The 22,363-nt window shown below is 57.6% G+C and overlaps 1 protein-coding gene and 1 long non-coding RNA gene across 5 annotated transcripts in view; one reads left to right on the top strand and one right to left on the bottom strand.

Annotated features, from left to right (window-relative positions):
• Positions 1–19,236, bottom strand: part of WNT4 (Wnt family member 4) — a 29,078-nt gene extending 9,842 nt beyond the window's left edge. Inside the window, exons 1-3 of one of the 4 annotated variants that reach the window (XM_045476058.1) lie at positions 18,914–19,019; positions 14,848–15,000; positions 4,613–4,848 (exon numbers count right to left, since the gene is read on the bottom strand). In XM_045476058.1, the coding sequence (XP_045332014.1) occupies positions 4,613–4,760 (148 nt within the window). In that variant the 5' untranslated portion in view covers positions 4,761–4,848; positions 14,848–15,000; positions 18,914–19,019. Of the gene's footprint in view, positions 1–4,612; positions 4,849–7,291; positions 7,554–14,847; positions 15,001–18,913 lie in introns of those variants that run through there. The other 3 variants (XM_045476056.1, XM_045476055.1, XM_045476057.1) reach the window with 3 other exon arrangements.
• LOC123597347 lies at positions 7,839–16,751 on the top strand. Its single transcript, XR_006712089.1, has 2 exons — positions 7,839–14,568; positions 14,608–16,751. It is a non-coding gene; the product is annotated as an uncharacterized LOC123597347 (long non-coding RNA).
• Positions 19,237–22,363: the final 3,127 nt, after the last annotated feature.

The following is a 22,363-nucleotide window of genomic DNA, read 5'->3' on the forward strand; positions in this document are numbered from 1 at the left end:
TGGACACTCAGGGCTGCCACCCCCTGTGTCACGGGACCTTCGTGAGGGGCCCTATAAGGTAAGCACACATGCTGGTCTCACTGACAGGTGCCACTCGGAGTGATGCCACTCCTCCAAGGTCACGCCTGCCCATGCTTCCCCTGCAGGTTCCTCCTCTTGTGCAGAGGAGACAAATTAAGACTTTTCCAAGAGGACTCTTACCAGGGAAGAACATGAGAAATACAAGAGTGAGGATATGGATGAATAGGAAGAGATCAGACTCCTCCAGACGCCCCTGATGTCTGCCTGGTGTGTGGGTGCCTTGACTCCGCCTCGAGGGGGTTGGACGCTCAGCCAAGCCACTCAGACTTTAGTCTGGAGCAGATTTCAGCATTCCCAGTAGGATTCCCAGTGTTTGCCCAAACTTGCTGAGCCAGGGATGAGCCCTCCCTTGGTTCCTGCTGCAAACACAGGTGAGGAAGGCACTTTTCCATGGGGTTCTTCACTGACTTCAGGCCAGCACCGAACCCATGCCTCCCTTTCTTTGCCCTTTTGAGTCCTTGCCCCAACTTGCTTTCTGTCATTGGATGACATCCATTGACTGTGTCCTCCATGCCAGGCTCTTCCAGGCGTGGAAGAGGTAAAGGAGACATCACCTCGCCCCAGAACAGTTCAAGGTTTAGGAAAGTGGTGGGGTGGGGTGAGGGAACAGGCATTACAGTTTAGTCTAAAAGGTGTAATGAAAGCTGTGTGAACACAGATGGTTTAGACGTGTGCATATGTGTGTGTCTGTATGTCTGTGTTAAGGGAGAGGGAGAGAGAGATTGAGATAGAGAAATTGATAAGGCAGATGGGTTAAAATGTAAACAGTTGCTGAATCTAGGTAAAGAGCATTATGGGAATTCCTCATAGGAAAAACCAAGCTCGTACATACAGGGAACAGATTGGTTGGTTGCCAAAGGTGGGGGAGGGGGTGGGGAAGTAAGTGAAATGGGTGAAGGGGGTCAAAAGGTACAAACCTCCAGTTACAAAATAAGTAAGGCACGAGGGTGTAATGTACAGCATGGTGACTATGGTTAAGAATACTGTGTTGCATATTTGAAAGTTGCTAAGAGAGTAGATCTTAAAAATTCTCATAAGAAAAGGAAGGTGGACCTATGTGTAGTGATGAGTGCTAATCAGACCTACTGGGGTGATCATTTCGTAATATATACACATGTGGAGTCATTATGTTGTACACCTGAAATGAATATAATGTTGTATGTCAGTTATACCTCAATAAGAAAAGGAAAGTAGCTGACTGAATAAATCCATCACCTGGAGATGAAAACAATGTTTTGTAACTTGCCTGTAGGTTTGAAATTAGATCAAAACGAGAAAAATACAGGGGTGCCCGGGTGGCTTAGTTGGGTGAGCGTCTGACTTTCGATACCGGATCAGGTCATGAGGTTGGTGAGTTCGAGCCCTGTGTCGGGGTCTGTTCTATCAGCACTGAGCCTGCGTGGGCTTCTCTCTGTCCCTCTCTCTTTGCTGCTCCCCCACTCATGCTCTCTCTGTCTCTCTCAAAAAATAAATAAACTTAAAAAAATTACAAAAATATTGGCCCAAAAACAGACACTCAGATCAATGGAACAGAATAGAGAACCCAGAAATGGACCCACAAACGTATGGCCAACTAATCTTTGACAAAGTAGGAAATAATATCCAATGGAATAAAGACAGTCTCTTCAGCAAGTGGTGCTGGGAAAACTGGACAGCGACATGCAGAAAAATGAACCTGGACCACTTTTTTACACCAGACACAAAAATAAACTCAAAATGGATGAAAGACCTCAATGTAAGACAGGAAGCCATCAAAATCCTCGAGGAGAAAGCAGGCAAAAACCTCTTTGACCTTGGCCGCAGCAACTTCTTACTCAACACGTCTCCGGAGGCAAGGAAAACAAAAGCAAAAATGAACTACTGGGACCTCATCAAAATAAAAAGCTTCTGCACAGTGAAGGAAACAATCAGCAAAGCTAAAAGGCAAACGAAGGAATGGGAGATGTTTGCAAATGACATATCAGATAAGGGGTTAGTATCCAAAATCTATAAAGAACTTATCAAGCTCAACACCCAAAAAACAAATAATCCAGTGAAGAAATGGGCAAAAGACATGAATAGACACTTCTCCAAAGAAGACATCCAGATGGCCAACCAACACATGAAAAAAATGCTCAACATCACTCATCGTCAAGGAAATACAAATCAAAACCACCATGAGCTATGCTCTTACACCTGTCAGAATGGCTAACATTAACAACTCAGGCAACAACAGATGTTGGCGAGGATGCGGAGAAAGAGGATTTCCTTTGCACTGCTGGTGGGAATGCAAACTGGCGCAGCCACTCTGGAAAACAGTATGGAGGTTCCTCAAAAAATTAAAAATAGAACTACCCTATGACCCAGCAATTGCTCTACTAGGCATTTATCCAAGGGATACAGGTACGCTGTTTTGAAGGGGCACATGCACCCCCATGTTTAAAGCAGCGCTATCAACAATAGCCAAAGTATGGAAAGACCCCAAACGTCCATCGATGGATGAATGGATAAAGAAGATGTGGTATATACATACAATGGAGTATTACTCGGCAATCAAAAAGAATGAAATTTTGCCATTTGCAACTACGTGGATGGAACTGGAGGGCATTATGCTAAGTGAAATTAGTCGGAGAAAGACAAATATCCTATGACTTCACTCATATGAGGACTTTAAGAGACAAAACAGATGAACATAAGGGAAGGGAAACAAAAATAATATAAAAACAGGGAGGGGGACAAAACAGAAGAGACTCATAAATATGGAAAACAAACTGAGGGTTGCTGGAGGGGTTTTGGGAGGGGAGATGGGCTAAATGGGTAAGGGGCACTAAGGAATCCAGTTCTGAAATCATTGTTGCACTAAAAGCTAACTAACTTGGATGGAAATTAAAAAAATAAATAAATTAAAAATAAATAAAACATTACAAAATAATTTAAACATTACAAAAACAAACGAACAAGACACGAAAAAGCCCCCAGCACAAGCAAAAAGCTTCAGAGGAAAAAGCAACCACCGGTTTGTAGGAGCTGGGACAATGCCGGTTGGAGAAAGAGGGGTGAATATTTGGGGTGGAGGAAACAGCATGTACAAAAGCACGGGGGTGTGAAAGAGCCTGACACTCTGCTGATCTGTCCACCACTGCACCTAAAACACCAAACACCTACTGCATGCCAGGACCTTCCTGTGCTTGGGGTCTGCCGTTCGAGCCTAGAATTCGGGGCTCCTCAGACAGCAGGTCCCAGAGCCTTGGCAGTGCACCATCGACCAAGGATATTCTCTGCTACCAGGCCACTCACTAGGTCTCTGCTGCTTCTCCAGAGCAGCGATATTTAGCAATGCCAAGCACGACGGTGCTTTTTGGCCTCTGCCAGCTCCCAGGAGAATTGCTTCCAAATTTCTATCACGGTTGGTTTCCAACAACATCCAAACGGTTTGCCACAAGCCCGGCAGCCCTCGCTGTCCAGGACCACAGGTGCCAAGACAAAGGTTGGCCCAGGCAATGCCCTCCTGCTGCCTAGCGAGTCAAAGGGCCCTGTCGACTGGTAGCAGCTCTGGAGTGTCAGTTTCAAGCTCAGGAAGTAGAAAAAGAGGCAGCTGGTTTAGAGCACTTCCTCGAGGGCAGTGGCTTGACCCAGTGACCTCTCAAGGAGCCTTCCAGTTGCATGGAACGTTCTCTGCCCTGCCCACCTTCCTCTGGCTTAATGCCTTCTCAGATTTCTCATCTCCGCAGAGGGCCTAACTCAGGAAAGCTTTCCCCGAGCACCCGGCCCTGGCCAGGGGAGGAGTCCGCCCTTGTGCTCCCAAGCCTCCTGTGTTCCCCCCATCACAGCATTCTCTCACTGTGGGTGAGAGCAAGACCCTGGAGCTGGATTGCATGGGCTCAAGCCCTGGCTCTGCCACTTGCCAGCCCTGTGACGTTGGGTGAGTTGCTTAACCTCCACGTGCCTCAGTTTCTTCATTTGCAACATGGAACCTTATCTCCATGGCCAGATGAGTTAGTATTTACTGAAAACAGTGTCTGGTCCCTAGTTTGTGCTGTTGGTGTGTAAGCTACTACCCCTCCTGGGCTTGCCCTGATGCCAGGAGGACAGAAGCAGAGTCTGCTCTTTCCTGGTCTCAGAGCAGGACGTGCTGAGGCTCCCCACATGGCTCATCAAGGATACAGACCAGTGAGGTGGGCTCCCTCAGGAGGCCTAGTGTTCGGGTAAAAACAGCATGGGGCTGGGTGTCTGGGCCAATCCATCCTTTCCCCTGCCTGAGCCTCAGTTACTTCCTCTGTAAAATGGGGACAGCAGCCTGGGGACCAAAACACTGCAGACCGTAGAGTGTTGCCCTGCACAGAGAACAGCACCCCTCTGCTGGCCCTCCCTCCCCCCCCAACGCCCGTTCTGGCCCCTCTGCCCGCCTCCATCGGCGTCCTCGTGACCGTCCGCAGCGTGCTGGTTTAGCCCAGTAAGTGACAGACGGCTCTGGCCACTCATGAGCGCGTGGCTCCCCTGCCAAGGCAGTGCTCTCCCCCTGCCCCGCACCTCCCGCGAGCCCCTCCCTCACCTTGAGTCACCACCTTGCCGAAGACAGGCAGGGAGTCGAGCGTGGAGCAGTTCCAGCGCCGGTTCCGGAACTGGTACTGGCACTCCTCGATGGCGAGCTGAGCACCTCGGCGCACCGAGTCCATCACCTCAAGGTTCCGCTTGCACATCTGCACCTGCCTCTGGATCAGGCCCTTGAGCTTCTCGCACGTCTCCTCCTCCGAGATGCTCCCCACGGAGGACAGCTTGGCCAGGTACCTGGGGAGAAGGCGGCGGGGTGGAGTGTGGTGCAGCGATCCCTCCCCCTCTCTCTGCTGCCGGGACGAGGCTGTGCCCAGCCCAGGTCCCTGGGAGCTGACTCATCCCGGTGGTGGCTCGTGGCTGTGCCTTCTCTCTCTGGATCCAGCGACAGGCCCTCTTGCCTGGCTTTTGGGACCAAAGGGGGTAATGCCGTCTCATCATAAGAAGGCTTCCGCCCCAGCCAAAGCAGGCCAAAGCACTGAGAGGGACGCTGACGGAGCCCCCACGGGACCCCTCCTGGCCCAGGGTGGCCCCTGCACCAGCGTCTGTACCCCGATGTTACGCCAGACTTGGCCCCTGGGCTCTGACCCCTTCACGTCCCTCTAGCTGGGACTCGAGAACAGCTGCACTCGTGTCTCTTTCCCCACCCCCAGGCAAGGACCCCAGTGAACGAAGCCCGCATTCTGGCTGCAAGGCCCAGACCCTCACTGCCAGCTACATCCTGGGGCACCAGACGGAGACCAGCATCCACTGCAGCTGGGGACTCGAGATGATGAGTGTGTGGATGGTGGCAGGGGAGGAGGGCTTAAAAACAGAGTGTGCCGTGCTCGTCCCTCAGCCCCTGGAGTTTTTGTGGCTTGACGATGGGGCAACAATGCTGGTTCCATCTCATAGAATTGTGGTGGGATCACAAGCTAGATACCTTATGTCAGGGAGCTCTGGGACCCGGCCTTTGGGGAGAAGGGGCTCTAAAGTGTCCACTTCAGGGGAGGACAGGAGGGAGCGCTGCTGTTCATTGGACACCCACTACGTGTCATGCACGGTGGCGGTCACTATATTCTCCTGCACCCTTGCCTCCCATCTATGAGGTGGTAATTGTTATGCCCATTTTATGGATTCCAAAATGAAGGCTAAGAGGGTGACACAGATGGCAAGTGCCAGAGCTGAGCTTCAAACCCCTTCAAACCCTGTGGGTCTTCCCCCTGCCTGTCCTCCTTCATGGCAAGTTGAGGGGCAAGTTGAGGCTCTGTGTCACCACCTAAGGACAGACACTGTGATCGGGACCAGGAGGCCAGAGAGCCGGAAGCAAGACACATGAATGCTCACCAGGATGGGAGCAGAGCTAGGGAAAGGCCCTGTCAGGAAGAAGTGGTCCCTCCCAAGGGACAGAGGTGTGCATTGCCTGAACACCCACTAAGTGCCAGGTATGTTTCAGATAGGTGAAGTGACTGGCTCGGGGTCACCTGGCTTGTCTAGTTTGGAGGCAGATCTACTAGTTTGGAGCCCAGGTCCGGATAACCCCATGACTGTGTTCTAAGCACTGCCCCTCAGCCTGCCCCCCCCTCCCCTCTAGCATCCTTGGCCAGGGCCAAGTGAACATAGTAGGTGCACAAGGGGGAGCTGAGTGCTGGGAGGAGAGCTAAGTGGTAACTCTGAAGGCCTCTTCTCCCTTTCCTTGCCCTCACTTCCCACCTGTTCAGTGGGACATGATCTGCTCCCCTCCCAGGGCAGTGCTGGCAGGGGCTGCCTTCTAGGTCCTTGGAGGAGCAACAGAGTACAGAGTATCGCAGACTTCCAGAATGCTCCCTGACAGATAGTCTGGTCCATTATACAGGTGAGCAGAGTGAGGGAAAGGGGCCTTCCCACCGTCTCCCAGGAGGAAACTCACTTAGTCTCGGTCACACAACAGGGGCTCGAAACAAAGAGAGCGAGTATCCTGCTGCCCCCGACTCTATAGTGAGCCAGTCCCCCGCCAGGAGCTTGGCCAGCCACCCTGGTCTGGGGGAGCTTTCTAGGCATGGAGGTGGAGATGCTTGGAGGTGATGAAGCCGCACAAATTTCTCGTCCATAGAAGGATCAAGGGGGAAGGCCCACTCCCTGGGACTCAGTTTTCTCATCTGTAACGTGGGGAAGTTACCACTGGTTCTGGCTAAGTCAAGGAACTGAGGTCAGAGCAAAAGGGGGTCCTGCGTGTGAAAGATGGGCTGACAAGGGGTCTGAGGCAGTAGGGCAGGAACTTGCCATTTGTTTGCTGAATGAAGTAAAGGAATAAATGATGAGCAAAGAAGTACACAGAAAGCCCTCTTAAAATATGGGACATTTTTATGACTACGGTAATAAGCACAGTTAGCTTTCATGCAGCTTAGGACCAGGCTAAGCACTTCGCTTACATTTTGCATTTATCCTCCCAGCAAAGCCAACGGACCCCTGTTTTATAGAGGAGGAAATGGAGGCACAGACCCCTTACGTAGTTTGCCTTGTGTGCAAGGTCATCCAGCTCATAAGAGGTGGAGCAGGGACTTGAACCCGGTTTTGCCCAACTTCAAAGCCTTTGAAGTGGATACAATGCTGTTTTAAGTGGCTCGAGGACTAGAACTGGCCCCAGCAGGTAGGAGCTGCCGGGAGCCAGGTTCGCTCAACCTAAGGATGCTGGTCAGGGTGGAGACGACGGGCTGCCTACCGGTCGCCGAGTTCTCCTCCCCCGGAGGTGTGTGAGCAGGAGGTGGACTCTGTGTGTCAGGCATGGGGGCTGGCCCAGAGGAGTGGTTCTCGAATCCGGCTGAGCATCGAAACGTTTGTGGGGTTTGTTGAAAGTGCAGGTGCCGGGGCCTCGCTCCAGGCGGGGCTGGGTGGGCATCTGGGCTTTTGACACGTTCCCAGGAGCAGCTGTGAAGCCAGACTGGCGCTGGAGGGCACTTCAGGGGAAGCTCTTGGCCAACCACGGGGGATGTTTCCTTCTATGCCCGAGGGAGATCTGCTTCTGGGACCCACTTTCCGCCTCACGGCTGCATCAGCCCCCCCACCCCCCGCCCCCCACCTCCTGGTTGTGGGGCTTGAGTCTAGCTGTCTTTATCTAGAAATGGAGATAATGGTTCCTATCCCAGAGGGCTGCTGTGAGAAATTAAGGTGATTTGATGTGGTTGGTGCTGCCGGCTCTTAGCCGGGCCCACGGGAGGTGTGCTGTAGCCGCGAGGATCCCCCCAACTTCCCTGGCAGCACACGGGTGAGTAGAAGGTGGGTGGCTTGGGCTGAGGCATCCAACCTTCCCTTCCTCTCCCCACATTCCTTGCTTCCTGGAGGACCCCCCTGTCTTCTCTGCCAGGTCCTGCCTCAGGGATGCAGAGACTAGCAGCGTCGGGGCAGGAGCCTGAGCCTCCCAGAGGGGAGACAAGGGTGGGAAGGTGGTGGAGGGGCAAGGGGAGGGTGCATCTGGAGGGGGAGGGGACACACTGGCTCCTCAGCCCTGTCTGGGTGCTCCCCTTGCCTGGGCCAGGTCCCCTATGGCCCTAGTCCCACCTGGTGCTCTTGGCCTGCAGGGGGCGCCAAGAGCCCAGCTACTGGCTGTGGGCCAGGTCCATGTTTGGGAGGCCACCGGTGAGGGGACAAGGAGTTGGGCCTCAAGTTGGATCCTTTCCTGCTCAGACCTAGACCTGGCCTCTTGAATAAGGGTGGGGTCCCCTATTCCCTAAAGGGCATGGGGGCACAGAGCTGGCCCCTGTTCCCTCTGCATCCCGCCGATGGGCCAGGTCAGGCTGTACAGGCTCCAGGCTCCTGGTGGAGGGAGGTGTTCAAGGGCAGGGCTTCTCTGGGTAGGGAATGCCGGCTGGGGAGGCCTGGCTGAGCTACCAGCCCACAGTGTGACCTTGGGCAAGTCCCTGCCTACCCGGAGCTTGGGTCCTCGTGGGGACACTAAACTGGTGGGTCTGTGAGGCCTTTCCCTCTGTCAGAGTGACAGTCCCTCTTCTACAGATGGGGATGGAGGTGTCCAAGCCTCAAAGGCCTCAGGACCCCCTGCATTGAATGAGAAATAAAGTAGACCAGGGAACCCCCCACCCCTCTCCCCTAGGCTAGACTCAGTGAGGGGAGGCAGCCTGAAATAACCATCCTACGGCTTTAGGGGCAGGCTGCTGGGTGGCCATGGCCGTGAGTCACTGGGACAGCTTCCAGGAAGAAGCTGAGAACCCTCTTCCGCTGAAGAGTGTGCCTGTCCCCCCCCTCCCCACGGATGGCACCAGTGCCATCCCCCAGCCCCTGCCTTCATCTGGCTCAACAGCTGTCCCCTTCCGTGCAGGAGACACAGCTCCACCCCACCTCGATTCTCCTGGGTCCCAGAGTCTTGCCTGGGAAGGCCTGGCTGCCAGGACTGGACGTGCAGCTGGGAACAGGGCGGAGAGAGTTGGGACCCCGGGCATCACAGGCCCTTGCCCGCGCAGCCCGCTTGTTCTGGTGCCCAGGCTCATTTTAAAGAGGAGCAAACTGAGGCCCCGAGAGGTGGAGGGACTCACCCAAAGTCACACGGCCAGTGAGTGAGTGGCTGGGAGCTCTGTGTCTCCTGTACCCCGGTTGTGGATCTGCCTTGTTTGACAGCCGTGGGGGCTGACACTACCCTCAATGTCGTGTCCGGCCCATGGCCTCCTCAGGGCCCGGCACAGGTTGTGGCACATAGAAGGTGCTCAATAAATGCCTACAGCATGATGGAGGGCTCTGTCCCCCTCGGCTCACCTCTTGGCAGAGTCGTCAGGGTAGGGAAGAGCAGGGGTGAGGGAGTAAAATGGGGGCTGCCTTTGCCTTTGAGGGCTGGAGGCTGTGAGAGGCTAGAACCCAACTTTTTCTGGGGGCCTCAGGAATCCCCTCTCTGCACCCTAAGGTGGCTCAGCCTTTTCCCCGGAGACATGTGTGCCACTTGATGACCCTGGAGCTGGGCTGGGCCCAAATGTTGGCTGCACAAGCCATTTCTGGGGGGCATAGAGAACCCGGGAGTGATCGGTATTGGCTGCCGCTGGGCTAGCCTGGCCAGGCCCGTGGAGGGCCTCGACCATCTCTGCTCCTTCTCTCGCTCTGGTCGCCTTGCCCCAGTTTAGGCTTCTTCCTGCCACTGCTGAGTACAGGCTTAGCAATTTGCCACCTGCTGCTCCAGCCACCCAGGACTCTAGCCACAGCCCCGCCATCGATCAGGTTACCCCAGCAGCCCGGGCTGCCCCGGCTGCCGCTGCCAGCCAGCTCGTGCCCCCATCTTCTCCAACGGGGGCTGCGGGTCCCACAGGCCCCTCCCAGGAGGCCCTCCCCGCCGGCCCGTGCCGAAGCCTGCGAGGCTGGAGGGCCCTGGCCCTGCCAGGGAGATCAGATCCTCTCGGCCACCTGCTGTTTTCATTAGAAACTAAAATTAGCTGGGCTTGTCCCAAGCTTTTCCAGGTTTGCTTGCTTTTTAAAAAAAATATACAAATTCCTAGAGAAAAATCCGCACCTCTGCGCCTCCTCTCAGCTCTTACCCTGCGCGTCAAGAGGAGAGGAGACGGGAAATAGCTGGAGCGTTTGGGAGGCCAAGCAGATCAGTGTCGTGGGTCCTGGCCCTGCGGGTATCCAGGTGGGGGCTGGGACGCCAGCCCAGGCCTCTCTGCCCCCTCCCTCTGGCCTCCCTGCCTGCCTGGGCCACATTTAGAGCCTCCTCAGAAGTGGCAGTGCCTGGGACACCAGGGAGGAAGGAGGCCAAGCAGGCGGGAGGAGGAGCCGGAAGGAGCCGGAGTGCCTGCCGAACAGTGAGCCGCCTGGGGAGACACGGCCGCGTGAAGGCAAGCATGCCACGGGTCCCACCCAGGACCACGTTCTCTCCGGGGGTGGCCAGCACCTGGCTCCCCGGGTCCCCATCACGCCCCTCAGCTGTTCTCCGGCCTCCGGATGTTTCTGCACCCACGGTCTCCGAATCCCGAGGCCCTGTCCTGGAGACCTATCGTTTCGCACGGCCCACAGGGTGGCACACTGTGCGAGAGAGATGGCAGACTGGGTCAGAATCCCAGCTCTGTGTTCCCGGAGGCAAGTTAGCAAGCATCTCTGAACCTCAGTGTCTTCATCTGTAGAATGGGGAGAATAATAGTTCTCACCTCAAGAGACGTCAACGGATTAAATGTTCACATAGTAGCCACTGCTCCCCGGTTGGCAACATTACCAAGTCCTATTGATCATCACTGTGGTCATTAAGGTGTTTACCATCATCACCTTCATCATCACTGCCACCTCAAAGCCCCCGCGCAGTCCCTCGAGCTGGGCCCTCTGCTGGACCGCAGAACAGTCCTGTTCACTGGTCTTCTTTTGCTCGGCTCTTTTAGACGGGGGTTCACCAGCCTGAGGGAAGGACACACCCCCACTGGGAAGGGCGGACACTTCGGCCTCCATCCCCACCGCAGAGCTTGGACACAGCTTGCTCCGATGGAGCACGCAGAGCTGAAGGATGCTTGCCGGTGACCTGGGCCCACTGGTCGGACCCTCCAGGGACCAGGGGTCCAACAGGTGGGACACAAGTGGGTGCTTTAGGAGATCAGAGGCTGGGGCACCGCGGTGAGGGGGCTAGGGACAGTGGGGTCCAGTGCAGGCTCAGTGTGCCTGGGGGACTTGGGAGCCCTTTGCGGGACAAGATTGACAGGAAGGGAGGGACCTCATGTCCCCTGTCACCTGTGCTCTTCAAACAACAGCCACATGCTTTAATATATCCTTAGTGCAGCCACACAGGGTTGGCCAGGACGGTATCATCCCCCTCCATTTTACAGATGAGGTTCCGGGAGGCATGTGTTCAAGGCCATGCAGCCAGTCAGGGCTGGGCAGCATTTGAACACAGGTCATTCTGGCTCCTAAGCCTGGGTTGGCGGATGAGGCTCCAAAGATGGTGTAGGGTAGTGACAATGATTTGAGGAAGGTGGCTTCATTCTTCCATTGCTGAGTCCTTCTGCGGTCCCAGGGCTTTTGGGGACCACAGCAAAGGCATCTGCTCTGCTTTTAGGAACAAAGGATACTGGGGAGGGAAGTGTCTCAGTGTGGGCAGCCTGGACGGCTTCTGGGGCCATGGAAGGGGCTGCTGCTACTGGCCTGAAAGTCCTGGAGGGGCAGCCAGTAAGGAGGGGCCAGCCTTGGAGACACAGTGGCTGTAGGGGTGGTGGGCACAGCCTCCCCTCCACCTTCTCCCTGGCCTTGGGAGAACTCTGGAGTCCTCGGTGCCCAGGTCAAGTTCTCTTTGTCCCAAGTGCCTTTCCTCAGCTTGGGGCGGGGGGGGGGGGGATGATGGCCTTTCCTGGAGGCCAAGCCCCTACTCCTGTACCTCGGGGCACTATTCCCCCTCCTCCTGTCTCCTGGGACCCCTCGCTTCCTTTGCTCTCCATCCTCAGAAGCCTCAGCAGCCCCTGTTTTTGTCTTTTCACTTCCCAGTTTCCATTGCTTTCCCACACCTGGTAGCCCAGCTCCTACATTTCATTCCTGAGGGCTTCCTGAGTGGGAGCCCCCCTCCCACTCACCATCTCACAGTATTTGTTCCTGGGGAGCCAGTGGCTGACTCAGGGCCGGCAAGTGGCCACTCAGACCTTAGCTGGATGGCCCCAGAGCTGCACCAGAAGGTAGGAATTTTCCTTCTCTCCGCAGGGCAGGTGTGATTGTGGGGGTGAGTGGGCATCAAAGTTGGGGCACTTCCTGACCTTGCCTTGCCTCCTGTTTGCCAGAAGAGAGCTTCTCCCTTGCAAAGACCCACCCGACGCTTGTCCCCCGAGTGCCTCTCTCGCCTTTGTAGCCACTGAAGCGTTCATCCTCTCTAGCTCGGCTGAGGGAGCCCAGGGGGTGGGAGCGAGGAGGGGTGGCTGAAACCCCAGCTGAGCTGTCCAGGGCAGGAGCTGGCTTCCTAGAGTGGGGCTCACGCTCTGGTGGCTCCGGGTTGCTAGTGAGTTCCTTGGCTTTGGCAGATCCCTTCTGAAGGCACCGTTTCCAGGAGAGCCTGTGGCCAAACCCGCGCCCCCATCCCAACAAGGCAGCTAGGACAACTTTGGTTCCTTCCTCGCTCCAGTCGCTCATAACCTGCATAGAGGATGACAGGCTAGGGTGTGGGGCTGCAGGGAAAGTCCTGGGAAGACAGTCAGGAGACCTGGGATGCAGTTCCACCTCTATCACTAAGGTGCTCTGTGGCCCCAAGAGCCCACCACAGTGCCTGGTGGGGCGAGTCTTGACAAGCAAGCATTTGCCATGACTGAATGGGGCTTTCCAGGCATGCCCCTGCTCGGAGGTTCAGGGTCCCTGCAAGGGTTGAATGGGTAATCTCCCGGGACCCTTCAAATTCTGATGGCCGTGACTTGGCCCTCGATTCCCTGGCGTGCCAGGACCGCCAGGACCCAGACTCGAGAGGAATGCCCTGCTGTTACCAGCCCTTGAGGAAGAGTTCCTGGAACCCAGTCCTGCCATGATAGGTCCCGTGTGTGAACAGAGTGAGAAATAGGGTCTGAAAGAACCATCCAGGAGTCACGGCAGGAAGAGGCCCCTGGAGTCTCAGCAGAAATTTCCCGCTGCTTCTAATGGGCCTCTCCAAAGTTCCCTTGTGAGCTGTGAGCTGCTAGCTGTTGGGGGGTTCCTTCCCTCCTTGAGCACATGCCTCCCTCCTCCTACCCACCTTCCTCCCCTCTCTGCTCAGACCAGGTCCCCTCCACGGTGGGGTTTGTGACTTGGTCAGGGGAACTTTTAGAACGTAGTTTGGTTTAAAGTTTGCCAGGAGATGGGGGAGGTGGGGAGGAGCTTGGATGGGGAAAGGGGGAGCTGGTGGGGGTCACAGCAGGGAGCGAGCCTTCCCCTGGGTTTGGCTGGATCACAGAAGACGCAGTTCAGGACTCAGAGATAAAACCTGGCAACTCCTGAGGCCATCTGGACCGCAACCATGGGGTCGCGGCTTTGCCTTCCAGCTGAGTTTGCTGAGCAAACGGCAGCGGCTCTGGCAAGCTGGTTTGCAGTGGGGGTGACTGGAGGGGCCGGAGGGGCAGCTGTCACCCCCGTCCGCGGCTCCCTGGCCAACCCTGTGCCCAGTTGGCTCAGGCCAAGCCCTTCTTCCCAGAGGGAAGAACAAGAAAAGGAGGCTTGTCGTAAATGCTCAGCTTTGCAAACGCACCCACAGGGCCCGAGTTGGGCGAGTTTCAACAGGTTTGGGGAACACTGTCTTGTCAGATGCTTGCTGAGTTGCTCAATTGCTAATCCCAGGCTGAGGGAAGAAAGTCAAGCCATAGCAGACAGCTGGGTGATGACTGCCGCCTGAGTAAACCCCTCAGGCAGAGCCTGGTCTCCGGGCTCTGCCACGGAGGGTGAGGGGGAGAAAGGGCTTAGGCAGGATCTGGGGAGGGGGGGGGGTGTGCACCCTGGCAGGGGAGCTACGGGGGCCAGAGTAGCAGATCTGCTGGGTGACAGACAGCCACACTCCCTGACACTCACGTTGGCCCATCTTAGCATCACCTGAGACTCAGGGGGTTACAGTGGAGCTTCCCTCCTACTCGAGGTCTCTAAGATCGGGCACCATTTGACAAAAACTTACAGCCCTCTGGAGTGAACAAGCCTTTCCCCTTTTCACCCATCAGATATTGACTGAGCACCTAAGCACACTTGACATTCAGGTTTTATAACCTCGTAGAAGTACAAAGCCACCCTACTGGACTGTAGTTACATACAGTACGAAACTGTCCTATAGGCAGGGGGATAAAAACCAGGAGATGGGGACATGCGACAGCACGTCAAGCTCAAGTCCTGATTCTGATTTGCAGAATGTCCTTGGGGAAGCAGCTGCACCTCTGGGCCTCGGAAGCAAGATTGAAAAGAATACAGACCCCTTGTTCCAAAAGTGGGAAGGGAGAGGTTACATGGTTCTAATAGGGTCATGGGTGTGAAAGTGCTTCATAAACCACTGATTCTCAATGGGGGGTAATCTTGCCCCCCAAGGGGACATTTGGCCATGTCTAGAGCACCTGGGGATATGCTACTGGCATCTAGTAGGAGAAGCCAGGGATGCTGCTGAACATCATACAACGCACCAGACAGGCCCAAAATATCAACGGTGCAGTTTGGGAAATCCTGGCATAAACTATAAAGGGCTGTGGATGCGTGCGTGATTGATCGGATGCCCAGAGTCAGGGGAGGAGCACCAAGGAGGGGGGTTTACTATCTAGAAGGAAGGGAGGGATCCTTTATAGCCAGGGATCGGGAGGCTCTTCCTGGGGGAGATGTGCCACACACCTTCACCTGTGGGACTGGCTCTGCCCACACCTGGCCCAGCGAGTTGCACCCAGAGTGTCAGGCCTCAGTCTGCTCATGGTCAAGGAGGTCACCGGCTGTGGCCCCCCTTGCTGGGCAAATAGGCACACGGGAGCTTGGACCAGAGATGCACACCTGTGGGGAGTCAGATGCAGTGAGGGTGAGATGCTTCCCCCAGCCACCCTGAAGGGCGCTCCCGGACACAACTCCTCTGGCCACCAGGATTTGCCTGTGAGCCGGGCCGGACCTCCCTGGCTTTGTGAGGCTCTTGCAGGAGCCCTGGTTGAAGAGCAGGGAGGCGGCAGCCGATGATCCTACCTGTGTGACCCGTGTAAGAGCACAGGATCCCGACAGAGCAGTCTGGGGTAAACAGGGCTTGCGAGCAGCAGGCTGAAGGCTCATTCTCTCCCTCATCCCTATAAACAAGGACACGACTCCCCCATCGCACCAACAGCCGCCCTCCACCTCCAGCAGCAGCCATGCCGGCCATTCCCAGCGCACGTGCCTGGCACTGCGCTCGGTGTGCCATGTGCACGAGCTCACACTTGCCTCACTACTGTCCAAGAGTGGGTGCCACTTATATACAGATGAGGAACTTGAGGTTAAGTAACCTGTCTGTCGTCACTCAGCCGGTCAGCGGCAGACCTGGGATGGACCTGCGGGCTGTCTTGGAGACCTGGTTCTTAGCCCCTCTGTTGGACTATCTCTGAGTGTGGAACGACCCCCCCCCCCCCCCTCATCTGGTCGGCCTCTGCTGGGGCTCCAGCCCGGTGCACCACTGCCCTTTCTTCAGGAAATCCACAATAACGAAGCCCTCGCCAAGCTATTCCCTGACTCTTCCCAGTACTTTCATTTGGAGTTCAGAGCTATCTGCCGAGGACTGTGGCCCAGAGGGCAGGAGAGGCCCACCCAGAACCAGCCAGCTTGGGAGGCAGAGCCGGGACTGGAACCCCGGACTCTCAACTCCCAGCACACCCAGTGTCAGAGGGAACTTTCAGGGCCATTTCTGAGCCCATCTTTCAGAGACAGAGCCAGGCCTTTCGCCGACGGACTGTTTTCATCTATCCATCCCTCCCTCGGTGGTGGGAGCTGCCACAAGCTGCCGGCTCGCCCGGGGTGCCAGACATGAGTCTGATCGGCAGCTTTCAGCTTCTCTGGGCTTGCCCGGGCCTCAGGCTGGGGAGCCCTCCCAGCTCCAGGCTCCGTCCTGCCTGACAGCTGCACGCAGTGGGACACCTGGCCTCCCCGGCAGGCCACCGCCCTTCTGAGACAACAGACAGCATCGTCTCTCGCAACCGGCCAGCCAGCCGACCCTGGACTAAAGCCTGACTCCAGGTACTTGAACGGGAACGGACACCCAGGCTTTGCCCCTCTGAGAACATTGCCAGCCGCCCTCTGGGGACCAGACCTCCACTGTGACTCACACTTGAAAAAAATAGTGCCAGCCACCCTGCCTGGGTGGACATCTGCCTGCCCACAGCTCTTCCTTCTAAAGGCAGCTTTTGGGTCAGGTGCCCCTGCCATTTACTAACTAGGTGACTTTGGGCAGTGACCTCTGTGATCCCCAGTCTTCCCATCTGTGGAACGAGATTCAGATGTTGTCAGGATTTAGATAATGCGCTGGGAGCGATGACAATACTGATTACTACTATTGTCGTGATTCTGCCACCTCCAGGCCAAGTCCCCTCTGTGACTGCTCCAGCTCGCACCGAACCTTTCCTCTGATGGCACTAGCATGCACGCTGCCCCACCCATTCGTGTTTTTGCTTCTGTCCCGTCCTTCTAGACCCCAAGGTCCTTGGAGACCAGGCTGTGAGTGGGCTCAGTCCCTGTCTCAGGGATGGAGGTTGATAAATACAAGACGAAAGACCCCGTCTTGGAATGTGCCCAGAGATCTCTTCTCCATCACTGCCCCTCTGGTTTGGTAGGGGTCCCGGGAAGCCCCTTATGCTTTCCGTCTTGGCCTGTGCCGAGACCCTTGGCTCAGAGCCCGGGGTGGAGCAGGAGCGAGCTGGGTCATCCAGAGACCTGCTTCGTGGCAACCTGAGCCATCACCACCGCAGAGAACAGGTTTGCCAACCTCTCTTCTCCCTCCAGGCCGCCCCTCCTCACCCCGCCCCCCTCGCGGGAGTTGTTGGAATTCCCCCATGGTTTTGCGCGACCCAAAGCTGGGACTGCCTCCCTGGCTGGGATTTTGGGTTTGGACGTGGCTGAGGGTGGCTGGTGACACCACCTGGGCCACACTGGCTCAACTTTGAGACGGCTTCAGGGAAGGGGTATGTCAAGGCCTGGGAAGCAGCACCTGGGCTCAGTTCTCTGAGTTTGGGCAAGTAGCTTCCCCTCCTGGGGCCTCAGTTTCCTCATCTGTAAAAGGAGCTCAAACACTGGATGCTCTTGAGGGACTTTTCCCTGTGGATGCTGCTCTCTTCCCTGAAGGCCTGGGTCCGATTCTGGAACTGCCACTTTGTTGTCCTCCTCTTCGTAGCCCTTGGCACTGGGTGGGCCAGCCCCAGTTCTTGTTCTTCTGATGCTCACGCTCACTTTGGAGACCCTGGCTCTGAACCCCTGCTTTCAAGGGTCAGCTCTGGGGACCCCAGAACCCCCGGTTCCAAATCAGCTTCCCTCCTCCTCGTCTCTGCGACCTAGTCCCCACTCAGGAGGCTGGCCCGCGGGGGGGGGAACGGGAGGAGGTGAGAGTGCCCTGGTTCCTGTAGCTTTGCCACTGCCCCTGAAGTGTTAATCAAATTAAGTCTCCAAGAAAAACAAAAGCTGTGCAGCCACTTCGGGCTGCCTTGGAGTCGCTCGCTCTCCCAACAGCTGGGAGAATTCCACATCACCTCGGTCCCCCAAGCCCTGGGTGGCTCTGACCCCAACGAACACACTCCTTCCAGCCTGCAGGGCTCCGGCTGGCCGCAATGACCTCATAGCAACAGCCATTGGACACTCGGGGCAATTTCATGGGAGATATTTGTTCTTTAGTCTTGATGCAGAGGGAATTTTTTCCTCTCCCGCTGTCTCCATGGAAACCCCAGCTACACTGTTGGCCATCCCCCTTCCCACCTCATGCTTTTCAGATCAATATTGGAGCTTGGCTCCCCACTGGCTGCCCACAGCCGATGGGGGCAGAGCTCTGGGCAGAAGGAACTGGGGCCAGAGTTAAGCCTGGGGCCAGGGGAACCGTCACTGATGGGGGGATGAAGAAGGGCTCCGGAGTCTTCTCCCTTCCCTGTTCATCTACTCACCAAAGCTCATCCCTTTAGAACCCCCGCCTCCTCCACCTGAGACCCCTCAGTGAGCCCTCTGTCCCTTCCCAGGGAGTCACCTGAGCCAGGCCCAGCAACAGAGAAACAGGCCACCAGCGGTCACCCCCGGCCACCCTCCTCCTTAGGTAGAAACACAGAGAGGTGCTGGGCTGTTGTCTTCTTCAAGGGCTGGACGGAGTTTCTTCCTGCCCCAGGGAGGAAAAGGCCGGCCACCTCCAGCCGCAGGCTCTCTGAGGCTGGGTGTCCCGGTCCCTTCCCTCTTTCTACCCCTGGCTCCCGCCCCCCAAGCAGAAACAGGTCCCTGCACGCCTCCAGCCCAGCCCGCAGCTCGGCGCAGCTAGGCGCGGGGAGCTCGCTCCTGGACTGCTCGGGATTAACCTGCTATTAGGACCCAGACTCCTACCCCGTAATGGGCTTCCCCGGCGACCTGTCAGCCGAGCCCGGTCTGCGCTCGGAGCCTGGCGCCCCACCCCGGCCGCCGCCCCGCGCTCGTACCCTCGCGCTCTCGGGCGCCTCAGGCCGCCTATGGGTGCGGATGCCGCCACCACCCCTGCCGCCTCTGGGCTGGGAGCCGCACCCGGGCAGGAGCGGTGCCCAGAGGGAGGCCCAGGCGGCGGCGGCGGCGGCGGCAGCGGAGAGGGCGAGCGAGCCTCGCGTCCCGCGGCCGAGACACCTGCCGGGCGCCCCCGCGCCCCGCTGCCCCGCGCCGCCTGGCACCGGCCGCTGCCCCCGGGGCCTGCCCCGCCCCGCCCCGCCCGGCCCAGCCGGGTCCCGGCCCGACTTACAGCCAGTTGCTCGCGGCGGCCGAGAAGACAGCGAAGACCAGGAGGCGCAGCGAACGCAGGCACGAGCGGGGACTCATGGTGCCGCCGCGGGCGCCCGGCCCCGGGCAGCGGCTGCGGCCGCGGGGGGCCTCCCGTCGGGGCGGCAGGTGGGCGCCCCGCGGGCGGGCTGGGGCGCGGCGCCGGGGCGCGGGCCGGGGCGCGCGCGGCGGGGCTCTGCCTCCGTGCCTGCCGTCAGCCCTGCCGGCTGCTGCGCCCGCTGCCCGGCGCGGACCAGACTGTCAGCGCCGCCCCAGAGCCGGGATGCGGCGGCGGCGGCGGCGGCGGCGGCGGCGGCGGCGGAGGCGGGCGGGCGGGCGGGCGGCCGGGGGGGCGGGCCAGGGGCGGGCCGAGGATGGGGTTACCTGGGCGGGCCCAGCGGCCCGGGACACCCCCCCCCGGGGGCGGGCCGGAGCGGCGGCGGCGGCGGCCGCCCTGGCCCGCGGGACTGGGCTTCTCCGGGGGCCTCCCCGGCCGGGCGCCCCCGGAGGACTTAGGGCCGGAGCCCGCTCCGGGCACGGCTGGCTGCGCGCCGCCTAGCGCGGCCGGGCTAGAGGCGCGGCGACCCAGCTGCCCGGTCCCAGCCCCGGCCTTGGGGACAGGCGGGCACAGCTCCCCCAGCCCGCCGCTTCGGGCACTGCAGCACCGCCCTGGCCGCCCCGCCTCGCCCCCCGCCGGCGCCTCGGAGCCCGACCCCAGCCCGAGCGCTGCGGCCCGACCCGAGCGCGGCGGCCCCTGGCGCGCACCCAGCCTCTTGCGCTCCAGGCGCCCGGGGCTGCGCACCCGGGAGTCCGGAGCCACCCGGCCGCCCCCCGCCAGGCCCCTCCCCGCCTCCCGGCCGGCTCGTCCTCTGGCCCAGCCTTTCCCTGGCGCTCACCTCCCTCCAGCCTTCCGGGAGCTGGACGGGGCCTCTCGAACTTCGGGCAGCTTGCGACAGTGGCCGGAGACTGCGGGAATCCGAAACCTCGTTTCTGGCTAGCCTCAAGTTCTGGGCGCGCCCTAAGCGGCAGGGTCTTGACCAAACCCCTTAACCTCTGTGGGCCTCTGTGTTCTCACCCGAGAAAGAAGGGTGAGAGAGAAGATCGTGAGAGAAGAAGAGCTGGAGACTGCGAGGATAGGAGAAACTCGGGGTGGGGGGTGGGGGGTGGGTGTCTCTCTTTAGCACACTCGCCAAGTCTTGCTTTGCGCTTTGGTTTTCTGTGCGCTTGTTTGATTCATCCTCTCCTATCTGGCAGATTCAGACAGCTCAGTGCCCGGCACAGCGTGGGTGGCTGAAGCGTTCCGTGGAATGAATGAATGAAGGGGCATGGGCTGCAGCCTGTACCTTGCTGGGGCAGAGTGCTCAGTTCCACAGCACGCTAACTCCTAAACCTTACTCGCCCATCTCTAGGTCATGCCCTCTCTAGGTCTCGCATCTGATTCTGTGTCCCTCACCCTGCCTCGGCTTGCGTCCCACGGTCACTGAGAGCTGGGGGGACTTCTTGTCTAAATGGGAGAACCAAGACCCAGAGAAAAATCACATCGCTAGGAGCTGGGGACAGAGCCACAGACCAGGCCTACGCCCTCCCCTCTGACCCTGTGCTCTTACTGTTTTAGGAGCGTGAGGCTTGCTGTCACATGGATGGTCCTGTTTGGATGCTGGGACTGGTGCCCTCCACTCCATGGAGTCTCTGGGGCTCAGCACGAGGACGGGCTCGGTAAACATTTGGTGCTGAGAGTAGGCAGAAAGTGGCAGGGATTTGTGGGGCTGAGCAGGAGTACAGATGAAGGCTCACGTACCATATGTCTAAATATTTGCAAGTTATAAATCAAGCTAACAAAATGTGAAATAAAATATGTCCTATTCTCCTACCTTGACAAGTACACTTCCCTAGCAACCTGGAAGGCCAGCTTTGAGTGGAGAATTCTCAGACTCTTCGGACCCTGTGAGGGGCACGGTGGTGCAGGGAGAGGAGACCCCTTCTTTCCCACATCTGCCTTTGGTCTGCCCCGCACATGTGAACAGCTCAGCCTGCACGTGCAAGCCCAGGCCACACCTCCTCTCCCTGCAGAGAGCTGCTCCTTGGCCACCCCTCAGGCCCAGGGGGCTGGGCGTGCCTGTGGTGGGGGTCTGTCCTCACGGGGTGGACCTGGGGAAGAGACCCACCCAGGTGCTGGAGTGGGCTTAGGGCTGTCTGGGCAGGGAATCCCAGAGGCCTGGGTACCTAGAGTATGATCTAGAGAAGGGGGCACAGGCTCCAAGTGGGCATATTCTTTGGGCCCCTGATCTCTTCTCCCTGTAATGAGAGCTTGGCCGGAGGACCAGAGTTTCAGGGTCCCCAGGGCAGGATCCGCTCTTACCCAAGGGTGGAACTGAATTACTGAACCATTTTGAGCCAACAGAAGTGCTTCCTGGAGTCTCAGCACGGTAGGGTGGGAAATAGGAATAAGTAATTATTGCTGGGGTGCCTGGGGGGCTCAGTCAGTTAAGTGTCTGCCTCTTGATCTCCGCTCAGGTCGTGATCTCACGATTCGTGAGACTGAGCCTTGTGTCAGTCTCTGTGCTGAGGACACAGAGCCTGCTTGGGATTTTCTCTCTCTCCCTCTTTCTCTGCCCCTTACCTGCACACACACACTCTCTCTCTCTCAAATAAATAAACATTAAAAAAGAATAATTATTGTTCTATAAACAGCAACAGACAAACTATTTTAGGGTGGTCATATGTGTTCCTTCCAAACCCAGACATTTTTAAGAGTGCTCAAGACTCTAACAGGAAGCAGGACCGTGCCTGGCAAACTAGAATGCCTTGTTCTGCTAAAATGTTGAGTGCTCATCTACCTCATCGTTCTAAGTGCTTTACATGGTGTCACTTGTTCAATCCTTAGAGCAAATCTAGGAAGTAGGTGCTGCTATTTCCCCATTTTACAGGTGAGGAAATGGCAGTTAGAGAAGTAAATGACCTGCCCAAGGAAAGTGGCGGACCCGGGGCTCCAGAGCCATGTCGTGTGCCTGGGCGCAGGTGTTTGGGCTTGAGTCTCTGTCCTGCAGCGCATGCCCCCTGACCGTTGGGGGAGTGGCTGGCACCCCCCAGTGTCTGTGTCTGTCAGGTGGGGACAACATTTACCCGCCTCACCTTCTCCTGGGGCTGCCGGGAGACGCGCACAAAGCAGTGAGTGTGAGTCCTAGGAGCTGGAAGGAGCTGAGCCGGGGAGGGTGGGAACGGAGGCCCGTGGCCAGAAAGGCCCGCCCTGACTGTGATAAGGGAGAGGAGGAGTCCTCTGGTCTGAGTCAGTGGAAAGTCTTAATGTGAAAGTCTCTTTGAGGAAATACTCTTCTAACTTTTAAGAACAGCCCAGTGGTGAGGATTTACATACAAGTGACTGAGAAAGTTCAACCATCAATATAGCTCTTTCATGTATAATCGCACGTGATAA

This window comes from Leopardus geoffroyi, chromosome C1, assembly GCF_018350155.1.
Source record: "Leopardus geoffroyi isolate Oge1 chromosome C1, O.geoffroyi_Oge1_pat1.0, whole genome shotgun sequence".
NCBI lineage: Eukaryota > Metazoa > Chordata > Mammalia > Carnivora > Felidae > Leopardus > Leopardus geoffroyi.